Genomic DNA, 20,893 nt, shown 5'->3' with positions numbered 1-20,893 from the left:
TACCAAAAAGGGGCATCATCTTGATTTTGTATCTTATTATTCAAAATAACTTACTGTCATTTTAATTTCTCTTTCAGCTGCTTTCTCCCAGATTTAGACCATAACAGATAACCGCCACAGAAGAAAACCTCATTTGTTTGGTGGATTGACATCATCATCTGTCGACTTCTCTGAGGAAGTTTCTCCTGGGAATTTAAGTTTGAAAGAGAAACTCTATCTGTTGGAGAATGAGTTCCAGGAGGCTGATGACACGCTCCTACTCCGCGGGGGACGGGAGGTCCAGCTCCCACAATGGAGATGATGTCATAGGGAGTAGCAGAGCCAGCAGCCGCAGCTACCTCTCTAGTGTCAGGCCTGAAAACAGGTACACAACCCTGCAACCCAACACAGGAAATATTACTGTACCTAAACAAGCAACAAGAATGTAATAATCTGTTTATTACCACATCCCTCTCCTTTTGAAATTAAGTTTAACCATTGATTCAGCATCATTGCATTATGAGGTCTTAACAATAAAACAATAAACATGGAATTTATAATGCCATTTTCAATTAAAATGATTGGATGGCTTGGATTGAAATGATTTCTCAGTGTGTTAGTTAGTTATAGATAGTTGTGTTAGTTATATTTACATTACATTTACATTTTAGTCATTTAGCAGACGTTCTTATCCAGAGCGACTTATCTTAAGGTAACTGGGTGAGACAACCACATATCAAAGTCATAGTTGGTTTCCATGGTGTTGTTTACTGTATTTAAGGCTGTTTGAATGGCCAGCTGATAGGCAACACTCACTACCAGCTCATAAAAAGCTATGATCATGAAGGTCAGCTCTCAGCTCTTTATAAATAAACTGCAACTCACTGCATAAGCCTGTGTAAATTCAAACCGTCTTCCAAAATGCATCCCAAAAATAGAAGAAAAGTTGATGAAAATCCAATCTTCCTACTACTGGGTATGTCCACTTATGACCAAGTGCGTGCTGCAACCTAGTATGAACTATCAAGTCAAGTTAAAACAAGTATTCTTAGTTGTAATTCAGTAAAATATTAATGGTACAGATTGCATCATCATGTAATACTTGATGACGTCACTTAGTGTTTTTCCACTGTCAGTGGTTTGATCTTGTTTTATTGTTGACACTAGGCAATAGTCATTCCAAATAAATAATGAAACAAACCATGTCCTTAGCAGCACCCTATCGTAATGATCTGGCAGAGAGACTGAAAAGATGACAACACCTGACAGAGTGACTAGACCTACACATAAACACTCTGTTTATGGCCATTATTACAGCCATGATATATCCACCAATTAAGATGTTTCAAGCTATGGTGTATGGAGTGATATTAGTGCCAACAGAAATAGAATCTGAATTCATTCATTTTCAATTCAAATTACATTTCTGAATACAAATGCAGTTTTTGTTGTCACTCAGTAATGATCCTTCAATACCTGCGTTCTGTATTGAATGCACTATATTCATTTAGAGTCATGTATGTCTCATTACTGTAAAATGAATTTCATATGGACTAAAATATGGGAATTTGATAAGCAATTTGATAACCAATGAAATGTGATAACCAATTATAATCATTTGATAACCAATTAAAAGCATTGATAACCAATTTGATAAGCAATTAAAAGCATGACAATGGGTGATAGTTTATGTAAGAGCACTTCTTCATGCCAGAATGCCTATGCATTGTGCCTGATGAGCTGCTTCTATTTGCTTCCTCTCTGCATAGCTACTCCAGTCACAGCTATTCTCAGTACAGGCCATCAAGGTACTGTCATGTATTTGCTTCATGAAATTCATTTCAACTAACACCAGCACTTGCTATCTTTTAGCTTTTCTTTAGCCTGACTTATGTTGCCTCCCCATGATGACATTGAGGATGAAAGTTGGAACAATGTGTGCTTGGTGAAATATGTTGGCTTATATTTGATTATAGTGATATTGGATTGCACCAGATATTGCATCACAAACTACATAACACCCATTTTGACCTCTGCAATTCTTATGGAAAGCAAGACAATCCATGGAAATCAAATCACTAGGATATGGAATCACATTACCTTACAGTATGTAGGGTTGAATGTGTTGATAAAAATGTGTTTACATATTTTACAAACTATTGCATTGTATATACCGCATATTTTGGCTATCTTCCATTGCCCTTATAGAAGATTACATATTTAGAAAATAGCTTTGGCCCAGGTGAGAGACATTTGTTTGAATTTGAAAATGTAACTAAGTGTGTTATGCAGGAGCACACTACATTGTGTTATGGCACATTTAACGGAGGAGACCCAGCCATCCTTTGAGACAACATTAAAGTCAAGAGCCGTATCTGAAACCTGTAACATCAAGTTCACCTGTGAGGTGTCAGGTAAACTCTCCTCCGGTGTGTGAGTGGGTGCAATACGTTGTTTGTAATAGCCTACATACTTGGTTGTTGTACTTGCTAACCACTATTATCTATCTGAAGATTTTACAGTAAGTGCGAAATGTAGTCTTTATCACTCTCTCTCGGTTTCAATTTGTTTTCAGGTCACCCCGCTCCAGAAGTGACATGGTACAAAGATGATTTGCAATTGGACAGATACTGTGGACTACCTAAATACAACATTTCCCGCAATGGACAAAACCATTCATTGCACATTTACAAGTATGTATCAGGCTCATAATTGTCATTTGTATTGAAGTCAGTTTGGTTTGTATTGATGCACCCAAAAATGATTTATAGCGATGTAAAATAATTGTGCAGCAACTGTATAATACAAGTATCTATAATTTGTTTTCTTTACAGTTGCACTATGGAGGATGCAGCCATCTACCAGGCGTCAGCCAGGAACAACAAAGGCATTGTGTCTTGCTCTGGAGTCCTTGAGGTGGGGACGATGAGCGAGTACAAGATCCATCAGCAGTACTTCGCCAAGATCAAACTGAAGGCCGAAAACACACGCAGAGAGCTGGAGGAGCCCAAGCTGTGGGACAAGGAGAACCACGGGTCTCCTGCTGGTCGGCAGGAGACACTGAGGACCATCAGTCCAGACCGGTCCCAGAGGAAGAGACGGTCCCCCATGGACCCCAGCCTCAGCGCCCCCTGCTCTGTGGAGGATGAAGGGGTTGAGGAGAACGCTCAGGCTCATACTGGGGAGGCAGAGGCCAGGCTACAGGACACACCTGTGGGGGGAGAAGAAAAGCGGGAAACTAACAGGGCTGGGGCTTCCAATGTCAATGGACAGGCAGCCAATACAGAGAATAGCAGCAGCAAAGGCCTGACGTATGTTTACGATTCAGTGCAAAAGTCTTTTGCTCCACACACGCCAAACGCATCACTGGCCAAGAAGAAGATAAAGATCTCCAATGGAGAGGAGAGTGGGATGACGGCTGATAGCCAAGCAGGGAATGGGCCTGAGGAGAGAGGGATGAGTGAAGGAGGAGAGGTCAGTGTGACACCCTGTCTGGTTGAGTCCTCACCCTCACTGGGGTCATCAGAAGAGGTCATGGAAGTGGAGAGTGCTGTTGAAACTTCAGCCTCAAAGACAGAGAGTGTAAAATACATGAAGCAGCCTGAGAGAGCCCCACTGAACAACACTGTGTCAGTAATGGAAGAAGTGAAGGTCCAAGTGAAGGATAAAGTACCTGTACAGACCCCACCACACAACGGACAGCCTAGCATCCTGTCTCCTTCTACTGGGGTCCTCTCTACAGGGGAAACCATCTCAGGGAATAAGAGTCAGAATGGTGCAGTGGCTCAGGTGACGCAGAAGGTTGGAAATAACAATATTATGGGGAGTCAGAGTACAGTTCCTCCTGTCACCTCATCACAATCACAACCAAGTCCTTCAGCTAAACTAAAACCACAACCAAGTCCTCCTTCAGCGAAACCTCAACCACAACCATGTCAACCAAGTCCTCCTTCTGTGACGTTACAACAACAACCGAGCCATATAGTAAAACCACAACCACAACCAAACCCTTCAGCGAAACCACAACCACAACCAAATCCTCCTTCTGGGAAACTACAACCACAACCACAACCACGTCAACAAAGTCCTTCAGCAAAACCACAACCATGTTCCTCAGTAACCCCACAACTACGTCAACCAAGTCCTTCAGCGAAACTCCAAGCAAGTCCTTATGTGAAACCACAATCACAACCAAGTCCTTCTGCGAAACTACAACCACAACAAAGTCCTTCAGTAAAACTACAACCACAACCACATCAACAAAGTCCGTCAGTGAAATTTCAACCACAACCACGTCAAACCAGTCCTTCAGTGAAATTACAACCACAGCTACAACCACATCAACCAAGTCCTTCTGCGAATCTACAACCACAACTACAACCTCAACCAAGTCCATCTGTAAAACAACAACCACAACCAAGTCACTCTGTTACGCCACAACCACAAGCAAGTCCTTCAGTAACAACTCCACAGGTGTTAAGCAACACACCAGAGGACATTAAACCCCATCAAAGCAATGTAACAGACATGGAGGTAGACGATAAGCCTTCTGCCCTGGAACACCTAAACAGCACCACTACTCCCCTAAAAGCTCAAACTGAATGCCCAGTGAAGGGTTCAGCATCAGTGCTTGTGGTGCTAAACTCAGATACAGTTGAAGTTGCTGGGGGTTCAGTGGAGTCAGTACTAACAACACCCTGTAAGAGCAGCGAGGCTGTCTCTGCCTTGCCTCAGCGTCTGTGTGAACAGTCAGGAGATCAGCTGTCTGTGGAGGAAACAAGCACGTGCCCAAAGAATGTGTCTGTGTCTCGGCTGCCTGCACTGCTGGGCGAAGTGGTGAGTGTCTCTGCCCTGTCCCTATGAGCTCATGGAGCGCCTAACATTTCCAACACACACCAGCCAGATCAGATCAGTAACACAAGCACCCACAGGGCTATTATTAGACTTTACAAGTATGCCCCTCTCTGTGTGACAAGACTTATGTGTAATGATGCATGTGCTGGCACGGACAGCAGCTATATTACCACTGCTACATATCGAATGGCTGAAAACATGAATATAGAGATCGAAGAGTACCTCAAGGCTTATGTTGTGCGTACGCTTTGTGCAATAAGGATTTTGGGAGGTCAACCATCTTAGCTGGTTTGACAGTGTGAGGCTTTAAGGCTACAGAGAATGGTCTTGGTGGCGGAAAACACTTGGCATGAGAGTGAAAAGCACAATGGTACAGATGGTTTTGGGTTGGTCCAGACATAGAGAGAGGCAGAGAGCATGAGGAGTAATATGTTTGCTATCCTTGAGAGTTGAGCTGCACTGTTATCCTCGTCTTTCAGTTAAACTGTTGGTCGCAGCCAGGCGAACAGAGAGGAAGATGATGTCGTTTTTTTGTCTCTTATCCAAAAAATTGTAAATCATTTTAGGCATTGATTGTTTTTTCTCTCCAAAGAAGACATTTATGATTTCATACTATTAGGGCTTTTTGAAACACTGCACCTTCTACTGAACCAAAGTCAAGGAAGGTCTAGAAACAAAGTACTGTGAAAATAGTGCTGAGACAGACCTCTGTTCCACTAAAGCACCCCTTTGAATGAGCCACATTCCATTGTCTCCTCACTAAACCTAAAAACATTCCATGTTTTAGTCTGTCTACGTGGTCCTCTGTAGCTCAAGTGGTAGAGCATGGCGCTTGTAACGCCAGGGTAGTGGGTTCGATCCCCGGGACCACCCATATGTAAAAATGTATGCACACATGACTGTAAGTCGCTTTGGATAAAAGCGTCTGCTAAATGGCATATTATTATTATAGTCCACTGTCACACACTCCACTGTGAACACTGTGAGAGAGAGAGAGAGAGAGAGAGAAAGGTTATTCTGCACTTTCTTGTTTCAATGAAACCAGTGTAGGCCTACAATAGATTGTTGTACAATGTGAACCTAAGAGCATACTCTCCCTTCTGTACTTGTCATTGTAAATGTTCACATACTCACCATTTCAATATAATTTGTTAGTTGATTCATCAAAGGGGATACACTATTATTTCACACAACACCATATTTTAGTTCTGTGATATTGAAATCAAAGTAGATGTAATGTGAATGGTCCTTTCAGTAATTCTGGGCTTATCTCATTCACTGATGGAGTGACACATGAATCACACCGGAGCCAATTAAAACCTCTGGAGCTAATTTCAGCAGACCAATTATATATGGTGCTTATTTCAGCTAAGTTAATTATCTCTTAATGTTATGTTTATCTAAGATTAAAGGAACATGAGCTCAGACCAGGAGTCAATCTCACAACAGATCCACATGCACTCTGCACCTGGTTACAACATTACACTCCTCGTCCTGTAATGTGGGACTACACTGTGTTTGTGAGGGTATTGTTAATCTCTATGGCTCATCAAATGACCTTTTAAGTGAAGTAATAATCATATCATAATCAAATTAGTTTAATAACACTACACCACCAGTAGCTTTATTAGACAGTATTAAAAGCTTTCTATCTGAGGGGTTGAACCTGTGTGAATTATAGTGATTTGACTACAAGCCATAGCTGTCAAGTCAAGAACAGTTTGTGAGAAAGTAACAGAGTTATAGCTGGAAAACAGGATTGCCCCATCTATTGACCGGGTTCCAGTTAGTAAATATGTCTGAGCACTCAGCACTTAACACGAGAGCGAGGGCAAAATTGAAAACAAGATTCATTCCATATTTAGATACACTACATGATGAAAAGTATGTGGACACCTGCTCGTCGACCATCTCATTCCAAAATCATAGGCATTAATATGGAGTTGGTCCACCCTTTGCTGCTATAACAGCCTCCACTCTTCTGGGAAGGCTTTCCACTAGATGTTGGAACATTGCTGCGGGGACTTGCTTCCATTCATCTACAAGAGCATTAGTGAGGTCGGGCACTGATCTTGGGTGATTAGGGCTGGATCGCTGTCTGCGTTCCAATTCATCTCAAAGGTTTTCGATGGGGTTGAGGTCAGGGCTCTGTGCAGGCCAGTCAAGTTCTTCCACACCGATCTCTACAAACCATTTCTGTATGGACCTCGCTTTGTGCATGGGGGCATTGTCATGCTGAAACAGGAAAGGGCCTTCCCCAAACTGCTGCCACAAAGTTGGAAGCGCAGAATCGTCTAGAATGTAATTGTATGCTGTAGTGTTAAGATTTCCCTTCACTGGAACTAAGGGGACTAGCCCGAACCATGAAAAACAGCCATTATTCCTACTCCACCAAACTTTAAATTGAGGCACTATGCATTCAAGCAGGTAGCGTTTTCCTGGCATCCGCCAAACCCAGATTCAGCCATCAGATGGTGAAGCATGATTCATCACTCCAGAGAACGCGTTTCCACTGCTCCAGAGTCCAATGGCAGCGAGCTTTACACCACTCCAGCTGATGCTTGGCATTGCACATGGTGATTTTAGGCTTGTGTGCGGCTGCTCGGCCATGGAAACACATTTCAGGAAGTTCCCGACTAACAGTTATTGTGCTGACGTTGCTTCCAGAGACAGTTTGGAACTCGGTAGTGAGTGTTACATCTGAGGACAGACGATTTTTACGTGCTACGCGCTTCAGCACTCAGCGGTCCCGTTCTGTGAGCTTGTGTGGCCTACCACTTCCTGGCTGAGCCGTTGTTGCTTCTATACGTTTCCACTTCACAATAACAGCACTTACAGTTGACCTGGGCAGCTCTAGCTGGACAGAAATTTGACGAACTGACTTGTTGGAAAGGTAGCATCCTATGACGGTGCCATGTTGAAAGTCACTGAGCCCTTCAGTAAAGCCATTCTACTGCCAATGTTTGTCTATGGAGATTGCATGGCTGTGTGCTCGATTTGATACACCTGTCAGCAACGGTGTGGCTGAAATAGCCGGATCCACTAATTTGAAGGTGTGTCCACATACTTTTGTATATATAGTGTATTTAGAGCGATCGTCTTTCTCCTCTCTCCTTTTATCTTTGATTGACTGAGATCGCTGTGTCCCTCCAGCTCTCCAGCTATGTGTAGAGTAGAACTGGTACCATCACTACACACAGGGATAAATGAATATGTGTAAATACATACTGACATTTATTTTAAAACTAGTAAAAACATCTGCAGGTGACAGAGCTTTGCACATTGTTAGGTTGTGGATGTGGAATGCATTTCAGTTTTGTCGGGGAAAAGGTCAAGCCTTTGTTGTTATTTTGGTAGTCTTTAACACTTACAGCAGTCTCTTTGATGACTTGTTCATAAGATAACGCTTTTAAGTTCCACCCTGGTTTTTGATGTGTATATAACAATGATGTGTGTTTATGTGTCATGGATATGACTGTGGCAAAGTATTTACAGAATGGAAATCTGTCTCTGCTTGTATTGTGCCTCAAGGTTACACAGAACCACAGACAGACAGCGAGAGAGAGGAATGGAACACCTGTCAGGCAAGAACCTGTAATACTAACCATCCGGAGCAAGCTGGACGGACAATCACCTTCGCCACAACAACGCTCTCCATCGTCATCGGACAGAGAGGTCACACCAGATGCCAACAAGTGGTCTCCTACTTTGCACAATCCTCCGTGCCAATCGGCCTCTGACAAAATAACACAGGGCACATGGGATCTTTCCAGGGGATCAAATGAGAGCCATACATTACCTTTTACAGAGCCACTAAAGTCACCCCTCGAAAGCCTGGGTGTTGGTGAGAAAACCTTGGGGTGTAGTGTTTCCTCAGTCGGCCAGCAAGGCCAAGTTGAGATAGCTATAAAAACCGTTGGGGAGACAGAAATACAAATTGAGGATAAAGTACAGGGTAATAATCTGTCTGAGTTACATGCACAGGGAGACAGTTATGAGAGAAGAGCTGATATGGAAACTGTTTATGAAGTTAGCAAAGTTCAGGAAGGTGAAATTGAAAGACTTACGAAAGCACCTGAAAAGAAAAACGTTGAAAGTATAGCAGTGGCTTTATTTGATGAAAAGAGTATACCTGTGTTGAAGATAGCAGAATGCCAAATTCCACATATTCAAAAAATGTGTTCTCCAAATCCTTCTCTTAATCCCCGCTTTCAGCCTATTATTCCAGACACATCCCAGACGGCAGACACAACAACAAGTGTCCCAAACACAAACATCTCAGAACAACAAACAAAAGCCCCAACACCTGTAGCCATAGTAATATCTAATGCCGAGCTTCTAAGGTCACAAATGGAGAAAAGTGCCCCTACAGAAGTAAGTCCAGTGCCACCAATTTCAGTGGCACCCAATCCAGTGCCACCCATTTCAGAGGCACCTATTTCAGTAGCTACCATTTCAATGCCCCTTATACCAAGTATAAACACAGACAAACAACCTAAATGTCCTCCATCAACTGACATACAGAATGTGAGAATGCAAAGTCCAGAGTTGAGGATGGATGAGACAGAGTACAGGCAGGAACCTGAGAAAGACACTTGTAAGAAGGAAACCGATACGTCTGTCGGTTCTATTTCAGCTTCAAATGTAGAATATAGGTTTACTACCTCTGAACCAGAACGAGGTGAGTCTCCCATAGTTAGTGCTATGACTGAAGCCTCACCTAAAGCTTTTGATATTCCTCCTATCTCTATCATAGACATGGATGGCACTTTAGAGAACAGTAATCCTCCTGTATGTATAGTGACAGACATTGAAAGTGTCATGGGTACAGACCAGGAGCATCTTTTGGATCATAATGCTGATATTAGTCCGGCTGCGAATAAGGATGGTCAAAGGGAGTCTTCTCTTGTTACTCCAGAGCAGAAGTCCTCTGACATTACAGTTCCTCCTACATCTATCTCATCGGTTACCTTCACTGCAGAGAAACAACAAACACTAGAAAATACAGTCAAAGGGATGGATTCTTCACACTCACTGCCTCCAGTGTTCAGCAGTCAACATGGCAGAGACAAAATGTGTGCTTCTCCCCTTTCGGAGCGTTCACAGGAATCTAGCTCACTTCCTAGTGCCACTGAGAACCAAAGTATTTCTACTAAAAAGCCAGGATTTACAAACAACATTGCAACCCCGAAATTGCAACCTGTCAGTGAAAAACGGAGAGACTCTTCATCAGATACTGGTATTATTTTAGGTCGGAGGGAAGCATGCAAACCTGATGTTCCTCAGCCTGGTCCTCAGACTGTACGAAGGTTTGATACCAAGGGTTCCCCAAGTAGTGAGACACAAGGGTCAGTACCTGTTCCCACCATTCTGTTGGATAGCAAAGGCTCTCCATCCAAGGAGGTGAAAGTTGAGGAAAATTCAAAGCCAGACTCTTCAACATCTTTCCCAGTCACTGAAAGCAGTACTGGGCTGCTGAAGAGATCAGACAGTGTGTCCCCCATCCCCTCAGCCACCCCAAAGGAGCTGGCCTCCGGCGCTCGACGCAAAATCTTAATCCTGAAACCCAAAGGAGAGGACCCGGAAGTTGCTGCTTCACCAATTGACACCTGGAGCCCCCAGAGAGAGGAGGTCCCCAGGATGAGCTCCAGGCTCTCCCCAGAGTCCTCCTCTCCCATGTCCCCTGGTCTGTCCCGCAGGTCGCCCCTGCTGCAGCCCCCCAACGGCCAGCACACCCCTCCAACAGAGAGACGCTCCCCACTGCTCAGTAGGAGGAAGCTGGCTCCAACCTCAGAGTCCCCCAAACAGAGCCAGGAACCTGCCCTGGAAACAACCGACACTGCCAAGACTGAGGAGAAACCAGCTGAGAAGGACAAGCATAACCCATTCAAAGGTAAACTCCTTTCAAGATATATCAGCTTAGTGTAAAAAAAAATGTGCCATGCTTTTAGAGAGTAGCTAGTCTTATTCAATTAAATTAACCATTGGAGTCAGTGTAGTTTCCTTTGGCTAAGCTCCAGTAGGGAGTGTTATCGAGAGCCTCCGTGCTTCCTACTCTTGTTTGCTTTGACACTGTCACGAGATGGGGCGTTAGTCATAGAAATAGAATGAATAGAACTGGCTTGCAACCTCTAAACCTGGCAATTTGACTGGGGACGCCCGTTCTATTCATTGTATTTCTATGGGGCCAGCTACTTGCCAGGGGGGTTTAAATGGAGGCTTAACTGAAATAGTATCCATATTACTTAAAGTTAGGAAGCTGAAACATAAGTAAGTGTTTATCTTTACCTAGTTGTGCCTGTCTGTCGGGGGTCCCTTTCTTACTGGCACTACTCTCTCTGTCACGACCGTCTGAGGAAGCGGACCAATACGCAGCGCGTGGAGTGAACATGATGACTTTATTAAAATAAAAGCAACCACGAAAACAACAAACAAATGACGATAGTGAAGTCCTACAGTGACTATGACTGAACCTGGAACAAAAACCCACAAACCCCACAGGAAAACATACAGAAATAAATATGGCTCCCAATCAGAGATAACGAGCCGACAGCTGACACTCGTTACCTCCGATTGGGAGTCATTGACCAAACCTAGAAATACAACACTTAGAAACACCCAACCAAACATAACAAAATACACCCTGGCTCAAATACAAAAGTCCCGGAGCCAGAGTGTCACAGTACCCCCCCCTAAAGGTGCGAACTCCGGGCGCACCAGCATACAGTCTAGGGGAGGGTCTGGGTGGGCGTCTGTCCACGGTGGCGGTTCTGGCCCTGGTCGTGGTCCCCACCCCACCTTAGTCACCACCCGCTTCCCTAGCCTCCTCCACATGACCCCCACCGGTTTAAGGGGCAGCACCGGACTAAGAGGCAGCACCGGACTAAGGGGCAGCACCGGACTAAGGGGCAGCACCGGACTAAGGGGCAGCACCAGACTAAGGGGCAGCACCAGACTAAGGGGCAGTACCGGACTAAGGGGCAGCACCAGGATAAGGGGCAGCACCTGACTCAATGGCGGATCCTGGCTGGCTGGCTCTGGCGGATCCTGGCTGGACGGCTCTGGCGGATCCTGGCTGAACGGCTCATGGCTGGCTGAAGGATCTGGCTGCTCATGGCTGGCTGACGGATCTGGCTGCTCATGGCTGGCTGACGGATCTGGCTGCTCATGGCTGGCCGACGGATCTGGCTGCTCATGGCTGGCCGACGGATCTGGCTGCTCATGGCTGGCCGACGGATCTGGCTGCTCATGGCTGGCTGACGGATCTGGCTGCTCATGGCTGGCTGACGGATCTGGCTGCTCATGGCTGGCCGACGGATCTGGCTGCTCATGGCTGGCCGACGGATCTGGCTGCTCATGGCTGGCCGACGGATCTGGCTGCTCATGGCTGGCTGACGAATCTGGCTGCTCATGGCAGGCTGACGGATCTGGCTGATCCTGTCTGGCCGAAGGCTCTGGCTGATCCTGTCTGGCGGAAGGCTCTGGCTGATCCGGTCTGGCGGAAGGCTCTGGCTGATCCTGTCTGGCGGAAGGCTCTGGCTGCTCATGGCTGGCCGACGGATCTGGCTGCTCATGGCTGGCCGACGGATCTGGCTGCTCATGGCTGGCTGACGAATCTGGCTGCTCATGGCAGGCTGACGGATCTGGCTGATCCTGTCTGGCCGAAGGCTCTGGCTGATCCTGTCTGGCGGAAGGCTCTGGCTGATCCGGTCTGGCGGAAGGCTCTGGCTGATCCGGTCTGGCGGAAGGCTCTGGCTGATCCTGTCTGGCGGAAGGCTCTGGCTGATCCTGTCTGGCGGAAGGCTCTGGCTGATCCTGTCTGGCGGAAGGCTCTGGCTGATCCTGTCTGGCGGAAGGCTCTAGCGGCTCCGGTCTGGCGGACGGCTCTGAAGGCTCATGGCAGACGGGCGGCTTATGCAGCGCTTGGCAGACGGACAGTTCAGACGGCGTTGGGCAGACAGGCAGTTCAGGCGCCGTTGGGCAGACGGGCAGTTCAAGCGCCGTTGGGCAGACGGGCAGTTCAGGCGCCGTTGGGCAGACGGGCAGTTCAGGCGCCGTTGGGCAGACGGGCAGTTCAGGCGCCGTTGGGCAGACGGCAGACTCTGGCCGGCCGAGACGCACATAAGGCCTAGTGCGTGGTGCCGGAACTGGTGGTCCCGGGCTGAGGACACGCATCTCAGGGCTAGTGCGGGGAGTAGCAACCGGGCATGCTGGACCCTGGGGACGCACATAAGGCCTAGTGCGTGGTGCCGGAACTGGTGGTCCCGGGCTGAGGGCACGCATCTCAGGGCTAGTGCGGGGAGCAGCAACAGGACGCACAGGACTCTGGGGACACACAGGAGGCTTGGTGCGTGGTGTAGGCACTGGTGGTACTGGACTGGAGCGGGGAGGTGGCGCCGGAAATACCGGACCGTGCAGGCGTACTGGCTCCCTTGAGCACTGAGCCTGCCCAACCTTACCTGGTTGTATACTCCCCGTCGCCCGACCAGTACGGGAAGGAGGAATAACCCGCACCGGGCTATGTAGGCGAACCGGGGACACCATGCGTAAGGCTGGTGCCATGTAAGCCGGCCCGAGGAGACGCACTGGTGGCCTGATGCGTTGGGCCGGCTTCATGACATCCGGCTCAATGCTCAATCTAGCCCGGCCGATACGTGGAGCTGGAATGTACCGAACCGGGCTATGCCTGCGTACAGGAGACACCATGCGCTCTACTGCGTAATACGGTGTCTGCCCGTACTCTCGCTCTCCACGGTCAGTCCAGGGAGTAGGCGCAGGTCTCCTACCTGACTTCGCCACACTCCCTTTTAGCCCCCCCCCAAGAAATTCTTGGGTAGTACCCACGGGCTTCCAGCCTCGACTCCGTGCTGCCTCCTCATACCACCTCCTCTCGGCTTTAGCTGCCTCCAGCTCTTCACGAGGGCGGCGATATTCTCCCGGTTGTGCCCAAGGACCCTTTCCAGCCCGTATCTCCTCCCATGTCCATGAATCCTTTGGAGGCGTCCATAAATCCTGTGTAGGTTGGTCCTGTTGCCGCTTGACACGCTGCTTGGTCTTGGTATGGTGGGTTTTTCTGTCACGACCGTCTGAGGAAGCGGACCAATACGCAGCGCGTGGAGTGAACATGATGACTTTATTAAAATAAAAGCAACCACGAAAACAACAAACAAATGACGATAGTGAAGTCCTACAGTGACTATGACTGAACCTGGAACAAAAACCCACAAACCCCACAGGAAAACATACAGAAATAAATATGGCTCCCAATCAGAGATAACGAGCCGACAGCTGACACTCGTTACCTCCGATTGGGAGTCATTGACCAAACCTAGAAATACAACACTTAGAAACACCCAACCAAACATAACAAAATACACCCTGGCTCAAATACAAAAGTCCCGGAGCCAGAGTGTCACACTCTCTCTCTCCCCTCCTCTCTTTACCCCCCCCCCCCCCCCCCCCCCTCTCCAGCTCCTCAGGTCATCAGGAAGATTAGAGGAGAACCCTTCTCAGATGCGGCAGGACATCTGAAGCTGTGGTGCCAGTTCTTCAACGTTCTTAGTGACTCCACCATCAAGTGGTTCAGGGATGAGGTGGAGATCGCTGAGGTTAAAAGAAGGTAAGTCCTCCATGCAGGCTGCCTTGACGTGAAATACTGTAGCCAAAATTTGGAAAATAGAGTTCATAAAAGGGATCAACAATAAAATAATCACTATCAAAGCCAGTTTTCCTGATGGCCACAATGTAAAGGTGTTATAGAGACACCATGTGGCTGAGCAATTCTATAGTTAGAGCTTTCTGAAACTGTTTATTTTGCTGTTCTGTCCATCCCTGACTCCTGTGTGTTTCCCAGTGCAGGAGATGAGACTCAGGTAGCGTTGGCTATTGTCCAGACGTCCAGCAGAGACTGTGGAGTTTATGGCTGCACCATCACTAATGAATACGGGACAGACACAACAGACTTCCTACTCAGTGTTGACAGTATGTACACTAGTGTCTCAGTTCAATTTCTGAAGTTTGACTTGTTTCAACACGTTATCTCCTATATCTTTCTGTCTCTGATCTCTCATTCTGTCTACTCTGTCTCTTTTTTGCAGTACTCTCTGGCATGTTTCTGCGTGAGGATCAAGAAGGTAAGATTACATTTGTCTATTATTTGTTAGGATTTACTTGGTGTTCAATACTGTCCGGTCACACCCCATTATTAGCCTTGCGAGGCACCTGATCCCCAAGCTTACAGTGGCTTGCGAAAGTATTCACCCCCCTTGGCATTTTTCCTATTTTGTTGCCTTACAACCTGGAATTAAAATGGATTTTTGGGGGGTTTGTATCATTTGATTTACACAACATGCCTACCTCTTTGAAGATGCAACATATTTTTTCTTGTGAAACAAACAAGAAATAAGACAAAAAAACAGAAAACTTGAGCGTGCATAACTATTCACCCCCCCACCCCCAAAGTCAATACTTTGTAGAGCCACCTTTTGCAGCAATTACAGCTGCAAGTCTCTTGGGGTATGTCTCTATAAGCTTGGCACATCTAGCCACTGGGATTTTTACCCATTCTTCAATGCAAAACTGCTCCAGCTCCTTCAAGTTGGATGGGTTCCGCTGGTGTATAGCAATCTTTAAGTCATACCACAGATTCTCAATTGGATTGAGGTCTGGGCTTTGACTAGGCCATTCCAAGACATTTAAATGTTTCCCCATTAACCACTCCAGTGTTGCTTTAGCAGTATAAACCACCATGCTTCACTGTGGGGATAGTGTTCTCGGGGTGATGAGAGGTGTTGGGTTTGCACCAGACATAGCGTTTTCCTTGATGACCAAAAAGCTCAGTTTTAGTCTCATCTGACCAGACTACCTTCTTCCATATGTTTGGGGAGTCTCCCACATGCCTTTTGGCAAACACCAAATGTGTTTGCTTCTTTTTTACTTTAAGCAATGGCTTTTTTCTGGCCACTCTTCCGTAAAGCCCAGCTCTATGGAGTGTACGGCTTAAAGTGGTCCTATGGACAGATACTCCAATCTCCGCTGTGGAGCTTTGCAGCTCTTTCAGGGTTATCTTTGGTCTCTTTGTTGCCTCTCTGATTAATGCCCTCCTTGCCTGGTCCGTGGGTTTTGGTGGGCGGCCCTCTCTTGGCAGGTTTGTTGTGGTGCCATATTCTTTCCTTTTTTTAATAATGGATTTAATGGTGCTCCATGGGATGTTCAAAGTTTCGGATAACCCAACCCTGATCTGTACTTCTCCACAACTTTGTCCCTGACCTGTTTGAAGAGCTCCTTGGTCTTCATGGTACCGCTTGCTTGGTGGTGCCCCTTGCTTAGTGGTGTTGCAGACTCTGGGGCCTTTCAGAACAGGTGTATATATACTGAGATCATGTGACAGATCATATGACACTTAGATTGCACACAGGTGGACTTTATTTAACTAATTATGTGACTTCTGAAGGTAATTGGTTGCACCGGATCTTATTTAGGGGCTTCATAGCAAAGGGGGTGAATACATATGCACGCACCACTTTTCTGTTATTTATTTTTTTGAATTGTTTGAAACAAGTTATTTTTTTAATTTCACTTCACCAATTTGGACTATTATGTGTATGTCCATTACATGAAATCCAAATAAAAATAAATTTAAATTACAGGTTGTAATGCAACAAAATAGGAAAAACACCAAGGGGGATGAATACTTTTGCAAGGCACTGTACATGAATGGTTAGCTCCGTTCAGCAAACCATTCGTGTAAGCTTGTGGGATCAGGCGGCTCACGAGGCTACCTCATAATACCACTTCCAGTGCATTATATTTGATGATCTTTCCTCTCTACAGTGGGAGAGGAGATAGAGATGGTCCCACTGCTGTTCACCAAGGGCCTGGCTGACTCTGGCGTCTGGGGAAGCAAGCTCTTTGGGCGTATCATGATGGAGGAGGCCCATATAGGAGAGGGCTGCTCCCACAAGGCCTGCAGGGTGAAGGTCATCTATGGGCTGGAGCCGGTGTTTGAGTCTGGGACCACCTGTTACATCAAGGTGAAGAGCCCCATCGCCTACTACGGAGCCAAGGAGGAGAGTAACCTGATCGAGAGGAACCTGGCAATCACCCAACAGGTGAAAGGTTTTCATTATTTTACATAAACTAAATGTTTAAAGGGAATCAATGTTTCTCGGTAGTAAAAAAATATAAAAAGATTGGGCCATATTATTGATGTTATGAAAGGAATCGCAAAAACATTTAGTCAAAGCTCTGACCCCTAACCCAATTCAAGTTTTTCTGTCTGATCATAAATGTAATCTTCTTTCCAAAAGGAATGTAGAATTCAGAACCTCGCTCGTGAATACTGCAAGATCTTTGCTGCGGAATGTAGGGTGATAGGAACCTTTGGAGTAGCGCTGGAGTGAGTGAGATCATCAAAATGATTTGAAACGTATTATTTCACTACTTTGTTTACTCCTCTGTCATACCACAGTGTGTGTATTTTCTTGGTTACACAGAGTGATCCCAGTCTACCTTATGTACCGGCCTGCCAACACCATTCCCCACGCTACGGTGGAGTCTGACCTGAAGGGGGTTTATCTGAGGTACTGTCTGATGGACGCTACAGGCCGGCTGGTCATGAGAACTGGCTCAGAGGCTGCACTGAAGTGTTGTGCTCTGCAGCACTGGATCCTCCAGTGGACCAATGGAAACCTGCTGCTCACTCGGATGGAAGGTACAGTGTCCATAGTCTCGGATGGAAGGTACAGTGTCCATAGTCTCGGATGGAAGGTACAGTGTCCATAGTCTCGGATGGAAGGTACAGTGTCCATAGTCTCGGATGGAAGGTACAGTGTCCATAGTCTCGAATGGAAGGTACAGTGTCCATAGTCTCGGATGGAAGGTACAGTGTCCATAGTCTCGGATGGAAGGTACAGTGTCCATAGTCTCGGATGGAAGGTACAGTGTCCATAGTCTCGGATGACTAACTCTACCAGGACATTGTTTGGGCTGAATAACAGAACAGGTGAAATTAACTTTAATTTTATGTGATTGTGTTGCAGGTGTTGACTTCAAGATCACAAATGTTGGAATTTCCATCAAATCGAAAGGGTTGGTAGGCCTATAATTTTTTCTGTTGTATTTTCTGAACATTGTGTTCTAGAGATATTCATGATTACATAGACCATTTACAATTACAATACTGTAATAACAAACTGTGGCACAAAGCTCTGTCAACAAACTGTTCCTTTACTCATCTGTAACATTGAATCTATTGTAATTATTCCAGGTACCAAAGTCTCAGGATCACAGAGAACCCCAATGTGTTTGAGCAGTTTGTCTCTCAGCACCAGTGTAACTACTACTGCGGCCTCCTCAGCCTGAGGTCACTGAAGACACAGGACTCCCTGCAGACTCCAGCCAAACCCAAGGGTTCCAGGAGCCCCCTGCTCCACCGCAAGATGGGCGGCTCCTCCAGGTATGAACCACTGCACTTAAAGGAAATCTCCACCCAAAAACGAACTTTTGGTATTTGTTTCATTAGTCTATTGTTGATATAGTCCCAAATTGTTTTTCATGTCAGCAATCAAGTTTTCAAGATGTGTAACTTTCAAAATACTGAAATCTGGACCGTATTATGCATTTAAAACACAGCATCATAGGATGCAAAATGCATCATTCAGGCCAGATTTCTGTATTTTGAAAACTTGATTGCTGACATGCAAAACATTTTGGGACTATATCAACTATGGGATAATGAAACAAATACCAAAATATAGTTTTTGGATGGAGTTTTCCTTTAACCCCCAAATCCTCTCCATCCAGGGGCACTGTGGCTGATCCTGTGCCTCTCAACATGTGTCTGGGGGCTGTTGGTAAAAAGGTAGAAGTTGAATTTCTGTGCTAACCAAATTGATTAATACAGTACATATTCTATTCAGTCCCCAGCCCTCCAGGAAGGCCACAGGAAGCCCCAGGCTGACCAGAAAGCCAGCACAGCCAGAGGACAGCAAAGCCACCGCCAAGCACATGGCCAATGATGTCCCCAATGTTGTCTGAAGTTAGAATGGCTTCATCGGCCGTAGAGAGCAAGCAACTGCTTTTCTCAATAAAGATAATAAATGCTGAACCAGATATGGATTTACTGCCAGACTTGTCCTCCCACCTATAGAGCTTTGGGGGAGCTGGGAGCCGGTCTGGGATGAAAGGCTGGTGACCCCTCCTCCAAGCTGTGACACACAGACAGACAGACAGACAGACAGACAGACAGACAGACAGACAGACAGACAGACAGACAGACAGACAGACAGACAGACAGACAGACAGACAGACAGACAGACAGACAGACAGACAGACAGACAGACAGACAGACAGACAGACAGACAGACAGACAGACAGACAGACAGACAGACAGACAGACAGACAGACAGGACAGACAGACAGACAGACAGAAAGACAGAAAGACAGAGACAGACAGACACAGAGCCCTGCGTCCCAAAAGAAAGATGAGATCAGAAGGAGAAAGAGAAGGCCAGGAGAATAAAGAAACCAGGAGAAGGAAGAACGTAAATGCTGCCAGACATGACAGAGGCTTCATCCACATCTTTGAATTCATTCTGTGTTCAAATAAACAATGAAATGCCCCTTCAGTTTTAATGGGAATGACGCCTCTGTTGCCAGAATCGGAGACAATGAAATGAATGACTACACTAGTATGTCCTTCAAATTATTAAATTACACATTAATTTCACTAATGAATACATTCTTAATTTATTTAGTAGATTCCATTAAATTTTAAGCTAAAGCTTTAACATTATACACGGTAGGCTACCTGGATTCCTATAGCATATTAGTAATAATTCGGAGTAGTAATTCACATATTAGATCGCAAGGTTAGCACGCCAGCTCGATTCAGGTCCCAACAACATTCATATTTAGGGCAAATAAATGTAAAGGGATGTTGTTGAGGAGTAAAAGGTTATCTTCAGTGGTGAGAAAACTATGCCCTAAGAATGTACAGTATATTGTATTCCATGACACTGTGAATAACAACGTGGTGCTTTTTATACTGTAACTGTCCCTACGTTTTCATGTTGCAGTGTACGACATTCATAGAAAATGCTCACTGGATGCAATGGCTGTAAAATAAAATAAAATGTATAGAAATTAAGCCTCTTATTGACCAGGGTGTGTTTTCTTAATGAATTTTGAGTGCTACCCTGGAAAGCATTTGACATGTAATGTATATCAGTAATGTGGATAATGAGGTATCACTTGCTGTAATCTGACATATACAGTTGAAGTCGGAAGTTTACATACACCTTAGCCAAATACATTTAAACTCAGTTTTTCACAATTCCTGACATTTAATCCTAGTAAAAATTCCCTGTCTTCGGTCAATTAGGATCACCACTTTATTTTAAGAATGTGAAATGTCAGAATAATAGTAGAGAGAATGATTTATTTCAGCTTTTATTTCTTTCATCACATTCCCAGTGGGTTAGAAGTTTACATACACTCAATTAGTATTTGGTAGCATACCTTGACTTTGTTGTCCTTAAGCCATTTTGTCACAACTTTGGAAGTATGCTTGGGGTCATTGTCCATTTGGAAGACCCATTTTCAACCAAGCTTTAACTTCCTGACTGATGTCTTGAGATGTTGCTTCAATATATCCACATAATTTTCCTTCCTCATGATGCCATCTATTATGTGAAGTGCACCAGTCCCTCCTGCAGCAAAGCACCCCCACAGCATGATACTGCCACCCCCGTATTTCACGGTTGGGATGGTGTTCTTCGGCTTGCAAGTTAGCCCCTTTTTCCTCCAAATATAACGATGGTCATTATGGCCAAACAGTTCTATTTTTGTTTTGTTTCATCAGACCAGAGGACATTTCTCCAAAAAGTACGATCTTTGTCCTCATGTGCAGTTGCAAACCATAGTCTGGCTATTTTATGGTGATTTTGGAGCAGTGGCTTCTTCCTTGCTGAGCAGCCTTTCAGGTTATGTCGATATACAGTGGGGAAAAAAAGTATTTAGTCAGCCTCTCTCATCTTTTTAAGTGGGAGAACTTGCACAA

General features: G+C 45.6%; 1 protein-coding gene across 1 annotated transcript; it reads left to right on the top strand.

Annotated features, from left to right (window-relative positions):
- Positions 1-227: 227 nt before the first annotated feature.
- On the top strand, positions 228-18,870 carry LOC311106322 (alpha-protein kinase 3-like; the record flags this gene model as incomplete). The annotated part of the gene is made up of 15 exons (XM_084188429.1): positions 228-364; positions 1,749-1,787; positions 2,272-2,393; positions 2,555-2,672; positions 2,814-4,812; positions 8,365-10,726; positions 14,305-14,452; positions 14,687-14,814; positions 14,931-14,966; positions 16,666-16,943; positions 17,142-17,230; positions 17,328-17,545; positions 17,874-17,922; positions 18,101-18,289; positions 18,753-18,870. The coding sequence occupies 15 exons, from the start codon at positions 228-230 to the stop codon at positions 18,868-18,870; spliced, it is 6,030 nt and encodes a 2,009-aa protein (XP_084044555.1).
- Positions 18,871-20,893: the final 2,023 nt, after the last annotated feature.

The sequence above is a fragment of the Coregonus lavaretus genome, assembly GCF_964263955.1.
Source record: "Coregonus lavaretus genome assembly, contig: HAP1_SCAFFOLD_275, whole genome shotgun sequence".
In the NCBI taxonomy this organism is placed as follows: domain Eukaryota; kingdom Metazoa; phylum Chordata; class Actinopteri; order Salmoniformes; family Salmonidae; genus Coregonus; species Coregonus lavaretus.
Note: the sequence above shows the minus strand (reverse complement) of the source record. Positions and strands in the feature narration are given on the sequence as shown.